We start from the raw sequence: 8,648 nt of genomic DNA, 5'->3' as shown, positions 1-8,648 counted from the left end.
AGAAGGAAAAGGGAAAAGGAGAAGGAAAAGGGAAAAGGGAAAAAGGAGGAGGAGAAGGAGAAGAGGAAGGGAAAGAAGGCAAAAAGGACAAAGAGAAGAGAAGAGCAAAGAAAGAAGGAGCAAAAGAGGAAGGGAAAGGCGAGGAGGAGGAGGAGAAGAAAAAGAAGGGCAAGGAACGGAGAAGGAGAAGAGAAGAAGAGGAAGGGCAGTAGGGGTGGGACGAGAAGCCAAGAGGAGAGGCACCGGGTGCCCCCCTGCTCCCATGGGGACCCTGGGACCCTCCTGGGCCCCCCACCCTGTGCCAGCCCCTGGGGCCCACCGGGTGCCCCCACCCCGTCCCCGCAGCCACCCCCAGGGCCCAGCGGCTGCCCCCCACTCCCCATCCTCAGGGCCAGGCGTCCTCCTCCAGCCCTCGGCGTCCCGGGGGGCCCAGGGGGGCTCGAGCAGGGAGGAGAGGACGCTCTGCAGGGCCCGCCAGGGCTGGGGGGCACCGGGGGCCGCGGCGTGGGGATTCGGGACGGCTTCTTACCGGGCTGCGTGTCCAGCCGCGGCTTGGCACGGGGGCGCAGGGCGGGGGGCACGGGGTAGGGGACCCCCGCTGGCATCCCCTTGTCCCCCGTCCCTTCGTCTTCGTCCTCATCCTCCTCTTCCTCTCCTGGCACCCACTCGGGGTCGGACTCGGCGCCGGAGGCCGGCACCAAGCTGCTCTCGTCCGAGGAGCTGAGGGGCGCCCGTGCCCCCCGCCGCCGCCCTCCTGCGCCTGGGGGGCTGCCGTAAGGGGGGCCCGGCCCCTCCGTGCTTGCTGAAAACGTTGAGGGAGGATGAGGAGGAAGAGGAAGAGCAATAAGCCGAGTCGGCGGCCGCCCCGCCGCCCGCTTCGGGGGTCCCCCGTGCCGGGGGGGGGTCCTGCAGCTCCATCAGCCGCGTGTTGGCCAAAAATTCCTCCTCCAGCCTCCCCAAAAGCTGCTGCTCCTGCCCGGGCTCCAAGCGCAGAGGAGCCCGCAGCCTCCTCACCAGCTCCTCCAGCTCCTCCTGGAAGGCGTCCCCGTCCCCGTCCCGATCCCTATCCCCGTCCCTGTCCCTGTTCCCGGGCAAGGAGCAGCGCCGGGGGGTCTGGGGGGTTTTGGTGGGGGTCCGTGCCCACGAGTGCTGCCCGTCGCGCCCTCGGCGGATCAGCAGCACAGGCTCGGTGGCCACGGGGCGCCCTTGGCTCCGGGCACGCGGTGGGTCCCGAACCCGGCCCGTTGGGGACACGCGGGCGGCCCCGCTCGTCCCCCAACCCCCCCGGGGGTTTGCGGAGGGGCAGGGGGCTGCGGTCGCCCGAGCGGCTGCGGCCGGGGGCTGGCGGCGAGGTGAGGGGGTCGTGGGGGCCGCGGGGCGGTGGGGGCGCGGGGGTCCCGCCGAGGACACCGAGGACACCGAGGACGAGTCGCTGTCCCCCGACGGGCGGCGGCTGCGGGCGGGAGCGGGGTCGCGGGGCCTGGGGAGGGGGGAGAGGAAGAGGAGGGTGAGGGGGCCGGACCCCCGCTGCAGCCCCCAAAACCCTCCATTGCACCCCCCACTCCTTGTGCCCTCTATTGCACGCCCTTACAGCCCCCATTGCAGACCCCACTGCAGCCCTTGCACCCCACTGTATGCCCATTGCACCCCTTGCACCCCCCTTTTCCCCCCATTTCCCCCCTTTGAGCCCCATTGCGCCCTGTGCAGCCTCCCTTGAACCCCCATTGTACCCCATTACGCCCCCATTGCGACCCATTACATCCCATTGCACCCCATTACCCCCCATTACATGCCATGGCACCCCCACTACACCCCATTGCACCCTCTTACCTCCCATTACACCCCCCATTACCCCCCTTTTTCCCCCATTACACTCCCCATTGCACCCTGTCATTACACCCCCACTGCACCCCAATGCACACCCCATTACCTCCCATTACCCCCATTACACCCCCATGGCAACCCAATTACACCCCACTGCACCTCCCTTTACCCTCCATTACACCCCATTGCACCCCCCATTACATCCCACAGCGCCCCCATTACACCCCATTGCACCCATTACCTCCCGTTACATCCTATGGCACCCATTACCCCCATTGCACCCCCTTACCCCCCATTACTCCCCCATTTCACCCCCCATTGCACCCCATTACCCCCATACACCCCTATTACCCCCCATTACCCCCATTGCACCCCCTTACCCCCCATTACTCCCCCATTTCACCCCCCATTGCACCCATTACTCCCTATTACCTCCATTACCCCCCCATTGCACCCCATTACCCCCAATACACCCCTATTACACCCTATTACCCCCCACTACCCCCGCAGTACCCCCATTACACCCCCCATTACACCCTATGAACCCCATTACACCCCCATTACCCCCGTTACACCCCCATTGCACCCTATTATGCCCCATTACCCCCCCATTACCCCCCATTAACCCCATTCCCCCCCCAATCCAGCAGTGGGCGTGTCCCCGCGAAGCCCCGCCCCTCCCGCCCCGCGCCTGCGCAGTGTGTGCTGGGGGGGGGCAGCGCGGGGCCGCTCCCTCCCCGTGGGGCCGGGCCCCGCCGCGCTTCCCGCCCCGCCCCCCCCCCACCCGGTTTCCTGCCCCCCCCCCCTCCCCGCCGGGCCGCGGTCACCATGGCAACGGGGAGGGGACAGCGGGGGGACACCCCCATTATCCCCCCATTACAGCCCAGTACCCCCATTGCACCCCCTTACCCCCCCATTGCACCCCCAATTGCACCCCATTACCCCCACTGCACCCTATTAAACCCCATTACACCCCCATTACACCCCAAATACGCCCATTACACCCCCATTGCACCCCGCATTGCACCCCATTACCCCCTATTACCCCCCATTACCCCTATTACACCCCATTACACCCCATGGACCCCATTACACCCCCATTAGCCCCCCATTACCCCCTCATTATCCCCATTGCACCCCCTTACCCCCCCTTACCCCCCACTGCACCCCCCATTGCACCCCCTTACCCCCATTGCACCCAATTAAACCCCATTACACACCATTACCCCCCCATTACCCCCCATTGCGGGGGGACAACATGGGGACAGGGAGGGGACAGTGAGGGGGGGGACAAGGGACAGCATGGGGGACAGTGAGGGACAGGGGATAGCAAGGGGACGGGATGGTGAGGGGAATGGGGACAGCATGGGGACAATAAGGGGACAGCGAGGGGATGGGGACAGTGAGGGCACAGGGGACAGCACGGGGACAGCAGCCACCCCCCGAGCAGCACCCATGGGTGCTGACCCTACCTGAGGGCTCCACCGGGGCTCCTGGAGGGGCTGGCGGAGCCGTGAGCGGGGCCCCGCGGGGGCAGCACGGCGCTGGCCGACGGCTTCGGGATGCCGCTGGGTGGGGGGCAGCCCCCGGGAACGGGGGAGACGCCGGTCCCGGTCCTGTCCCTGTCCCTGTCCCGGTCCCGGTTGTGGTCCCCGGTCCCCGGGGCAGGCGGGCTCGGCACGGCGCGGGGTGCTGGGGCTGGCGGCTGCTTTCTGTGGGGAGAAGGCCGGGGGGCGGGCGGGGGGCAGGCGGTGGGCTGCAAGGGAAAAGGGGACACGGATGGGGTCAGGGGGTGCTCGCCCCATCCCACCCGACCCCTCGCACAGCACCGGGACCTTCACACGGGACCTTCACCTTTTCCCCCATTCCAGCCGGATCAGTGCCCTGAGCAGCCCACCCTGCAGGAAAACGGGCCCCACAAGGAGAAAGGAGAGGGGGAAAAAAAGCCAAATAGGGGCGAGTGGGGGGCGGTTTGGGGTCCGGGGGGCACTCACAGAGGGAGGCGCAGCGGCACGGGTCGTGCTTGTCCAGGTAATGCTCCAGCGTGTCCCAGCCGCCCCCGACGCGCACCATCACGTGGCTCCTCAGCACCTGGGCAGGGGAAGGGGTGTGCCATCAGCCCCAAAACCCCCCAAACCCCCAAAAAAGGCAGCATGGACCCCAGGGTGCGAGGGGAGCCCCGCCAGACCCCAAAAGGAGGTGGAGAAGTGGGGGTGAGGGGAAGGATAAATCCCGTCCCCACTTGGGGCTGGGGGCACTGAGACCCGGGGTGCCAAACCCCGACCCTTTTGGGGTTCCCCCATGGAAGGGCTCCCCCAGAACCATGCAGAACGCGTCCCCAGGGCCCCCCCCCGCCACCAAAAAGGAGGTGGGGGTGCTGTTCTTACTCGCACGAAGATGAGGGCGTTGGAGTCTCCCACTTGTATTTACCCTCGGAGACTTTGACCATGGGGAACTGGGACGGGCACGTGCAGCAGCCCAGGATCTCCCGCACCTGAGGGGAAAAAAGATGAGACCCCCCCACCCCCGGTCAGCGCCCCCCACCCCAAAACCTGGCTGCACAACCAGGGGGGGAGCCGAGCAGCTCCCATCCCCTGCGCCCCCCCAAATTGGGGGGCACCCACGAGGGGCCGCAGCCCCCACGGAGCCTCCCCGAGAGAGGGGCCCCGGGGACTTCCCACAGCCAGGCACCGAAAGCAGCGGTTTTTTTTGTTTGTTTGTTTGTTTTTTTTTTTTTTAGAAAAAAGGAGAATTAAAAAAAGCCCCAGAATCCTCCCGCCGCTCCCAGGCGTGTCCCCGGGGTGGGTTTTTCCACTCGGGAACGCGTCAGTTCTTGGCACGGCTCAAAACAAGCAAGTTTTTTGGGGGGGTGGAGAGGCTGCGCCCCGTATCTGGGGGGTCCCCAAAGGGGGTTTTTGGACCCCCCGCTGCCCCCCGGCCCCGTCCGCCTGTGTCTGTGGGGCCGGGAAGCTGCGGGGCTGACGTCAGGGATTAGGCACGGGTCCACGCCGGGGGACGTGGGGACATGGCCGCATCCTGCCCCGGCTGGAGGAGCGGCGTGGCACAGGGACACAGCCTGGGGGGGCAGAGGGGGCTCGGGCAGGGGGGATTTGTGGGATTTGGGGACAGGGACCCCAGGGACATCCCTGTTGCGCCTGGGGTTTGGCATCAGCACAGACCTGGCCCGAGGGGTGGGTGCCCCCAGCACCCCTCTGGCTTCACCAACCCTGTTTCTTGTTTTTTTTAGCAATTCCCCCCCTTTTTTTTTTTAATTCTTATTTTTGTGTAATTCCTCCTTCTGCCCACCGCTCTCCTCCAGCCAGGCCAGTGTGCGGCCCCCCCCCCCCGAGCCTCTCATCTATGGGGAAACTGAGGCACGGGGGGAGGGAGCTGCAGGGAGCCCCGGGGGCCTGACCCCGAGCCCTGAGGACTTGGGGACGAGCGGGGGACCCCCTTGGGGACCCGTCCCCCGGTGCGGTGGCTGGGCCAGGCCGGATGCAGGCTCCTCCCCGGCTCCATCGCTGCCCATAAAAGCCCATGGCGAGGCATTACGCAGCCCGGAAAAATTCCCTCGGGGCTGGCAGCGCCCCGCAGGGGGGCCGGGGCAGGTTGGGGTACCCTGGGGGGGGGCGGTCAGCAGCACCCCAATGTCCCCCCCGATCCCCCGATCCCCCCGGGAGCTGCGTCAGGCTGCGGGATTTAGCGCGGAATCGGGGTTTCGATTAAAAAACGGCTTTGGGATTAGGGGATGGGGGGGTCAGGGGAGGGCAGGGCTGCGTTAATCCACCCTGCGCACTGCTAATCCCGGCCGAGCCGCACGTGGTGCCCCGTGTCCCCTCACCCCATGGCACCCCTCCCGATGTCCCCGGGGATGTCACCGCTACGGGGTGACAGCCCCACACCCATGGGTGGCCGGGAGCTCACGGGGACCCCAAGGAGTCTGGGTGGGAGGGTGGCGAGGACACCCCATGGGCTGGATGGAGCATGGTTGGGTGCGTGGAGGACCTCCCCCAGGCACGGACAGCCCCGTTTTTGGGTGCAGGGAGGACCTCCCATGGCCCACGGAGGTCCTGGGGGGGCACCGAGGGCTGTGGGGCTGTGAGGAGCCCAGGGGTGCACGGGGAGAGCGCCGGGGGGCCATGGAGGTCCCGTTGGGGGCATGGAGGGGACCTCCCAAGGGTCATAGAGATCATGGTGGGTGGGTAGAGAGGACATCCCATGGGTCATAGAGTTTCTGTTTGGGTGGCTAGAGAAGACCACCTATGAGCCATAGAGTTCCTCCTGGGTGGACAGGGAGGACCTCCTACAGGTCATAGAGATCACATTGGATGGATAGAGAGGACCTCCCATGGACCATAGAGATCCCGTGGGTGGATAGAGAGGCCATACTATGGGCCATAGAGTTCCTGTTGGGTGGATAGAGAAGACCTCCCACAGGCCACAGAGTTCCTTCTTGGGTAGATAGAGAGGTCTTCCCATGGGTCATAGAGTTCCCTGTTGGGTGGCTAGAGAGGACCTCCTACGGGCCATAGAGTTCCTGTTGGGTGGCTAGACAGGACCTCCCATGGGTCATAGAGATCCCATTGGGTGGATGGAGGACCTCCTAAGGGCCATAGAGTTCCTTCTTGGGTAGATAGAGAGGAACTCCTACAGGTCATAGAGATCCCAGTTGGGTGGCTAGAGAGGACCTCCCATAGGTCATAGAGTTCCTTCTTGGGTGGCTAGAGAGGACCTCCTATGGACCATAGAGATCCCAGTTGGGTGGATGGAGGGAACCTCCCATGGACCACAGAGATCCCAGTTGGGAGGCTAGAGAGGCCATCTTACAGGCCATAGAGATCCTGTTGGGTGCCTAGAGAGGACCTCCCATGGACCATAGAGATCATGTTGGGTGGATAGAGAGGGCCATAGAGCTGCCGCTGGCTGCCTAGAGAGCCCCCCCCCGGTCCAGACCTCCCCGCCGGAGGCTGGAGGCCCCGTGCCGCGCTCACCAGCTCGTCCAGGTTCCTGAGGTCGCACAGGGCCAGGCGCTGCCCGCCGCCGGCCGAGCCCAGGGCCCTGTTCCTCGGGGCCCGGCCCTCGCGGTAGCGCGCCCAGCGCGCCTGCGCCGTGGGGTCCCGCATCTCCTCCTCGATCTCCTCCTCCATCTGGATCAGCATGGGGGCCAGCATGCCGAACTTGGCGCCCCGCCTGGCCACCTCCAGCAGGCAGAGGACAAAGTTCTTCTCGTTCTTCTTCAGCACCAGGTCGTTGGTCTCGAACATCAGCACGTCCTGGATGCCCAGGTCCTGGCGGCACCACTGGATGAAGTTGGAGACGTTGTCGCGGGCCACGAAGGAGCCGGGGGCCACGTTGCGGGCCTGGAAGACCACCTCGCGCCGGGGGACCCGCATGCGGGCGGCGGCGGCCGGGGTGCCGGCGCTGGAAGTCGCCGGCGCTGCGGGTGACGTTGTTGGCGTGCTGGCAGAGGGCGCAGCCCGTCTCCAGGCTCTCCAGGAAGGTGTCGGGCTGCACGTCCAGCTCGTACAGGGTGTTGAACCACTCGGCCAGGTCCTCCTTCATGGCCTCCAGGTACTCCTCGCTGGAGCGGAACGGCCGGATGCTCTTGGAGGCGGCTGACTGGATGTTGCTCTGGTCGGCCATGGCGAGCTGGGGGGGGGGGGCAGCGGGTGTTATATGGGACCTGGGGGGGGCTCAGACCCTGCAACACCCCCCCCCCAGAAGCCCCTGCTCACCTGGTGCCCACCCCACCCAGTACCCACCCCACCCAGTGCCCACCCCACCCGGTGTACCCCTACCCAGTGTCCCCCCCCACCCAGTGTCCCCCCATAGGCACAGGGATGTCACCGCCACCCGCAGGACCCCCACCGTGTCCCCCCCACCCCACTGTGCTGTGTGCCCCCCCCCCCCAAGATGGGGTTGATGTCCCCAGTGCCCCCCCCCACCCCCTCCCAAAGCTGCCCAGTCATCGTGGGTGGCACCCACCCGGCTGCCAGCACCCTGGGTGTCTCCCTGGGGGTGGGGGGGGAGGTTCAGGAAGACCCCTCCCCCCCCCCCAGGAAACCCCATGGGGGTGTAATGTGGGGCTGGGGGGGCTGCACTGGGAGGTGGGATATTTGGGGAGGGGGCACAAGAGCCAGCGAGCCCCCACCCCTGAAGGGAGCCCCCCCACCCCAACCCCTCACCCTGGGGGTCTCTGCTGGGGGGGGGACACTGATAAGGGGGTGTCCTGATAAGGTGACCTGATAAGGGGGTGTCCGGGGGGGGCAGTGCCCGGGGGGTGATGGGGGGGGGGTTGGGGTGGTGCCTGCCGCGGGAGGGGGGTGGCTGTGACAGGGGGGGCCCTGCAGGGGTACGGGGGGGGGGGTCTGGGGGTGGTGTCTGCTGGGGGGGGGGGGGCACCGTGCTGGGAGGAGGGGGGGGGAGGTTAAGAGGGGGAGAGGCGAGCTCTCACATGGGGGGGGGTCCAGTTTTGGGGGGGTCTTTTTGCCGAGGGAGGGGGGGGGGGTTCGGGGGGGAGGGGCAGCACCTGCGCGGCAGATGCCGACTGGGGGGGGGTGATTTGTGGGGGGGGGGCTCCCGGGGACCCACGGACGCAGCCTCAACCTCGGTGCCCCCCCAAAAAAAAAAACATACCCCCCCCAAAAAAAACCCCGCACTCACCGTCCCCGAGCCGCCGCCTCCGGGCCGGGCCGGGCCGGGCTGTGAGCAGCGGGGGGGGGCCCCGCCGCCTCCCCCGCCCCCGCCGCCATCCGCCGGTGGCCCCCGGGGCCGAACCGGGGCTGAAACGGGAGCGAAGCGGGGGCCGAGAGCCCACCCCAGCC

At 66.9% G+C, this 8,648-nt stretch overlaps 1 protein-coding gene across 1 annotated transcript; it reads right to left on the bottom strand.

The window, feature by feature from the left end:
- Positions 1 to 385: 385 nt before the first annotated feature.
- On the bottom strand, positions 386 to 8,587 carry GAS2L1 (growth arrest specific 2 like 1; the record flags this gene model as incomplete). The annotated part of the gene is given in 14 exon segments (XM_084297058.1): positions 386 to 417; positions 420 to 491; positions 494 to 789; positions 791 to 1,234; positions 1,236 to 1,347; positions 1,350 to 1,480; positions 3,297 to 3,499; positions 3,501 to 3,580; positions 3,819 to 3,915; positions 4,212 to 4,243; positions 4,246 to 4,318; positions 6,816 to 7,235; positions 7,237 to 7,473; positions 8,488 to 8,587. Coding segments are annotated over 13 exon segments (2,223 nt in total). The 5' UTR covers positions 7,468 to 7,473; positions 8,488 to 8,587.
- Between the last annotated feature and the right edge of the window lie 61 nt (positions 8,588 to 8,648).

Source organism: Netta rufina, assembly GCF_964035555.1.
Source record: "Netta rufina genome assembly, chromosome: 17".
Taxonomy (NCBI): Eukaryota; Metazoa; Chordata; class Aves; order Anseriformes; family Anatidae; genus Netta; species Netta rufina.
The sequence above is the reverse complement of the archived record's forward strand: the minus strand, read 5'-3'. Positions and strand labels throughout refer to the sequence as shown.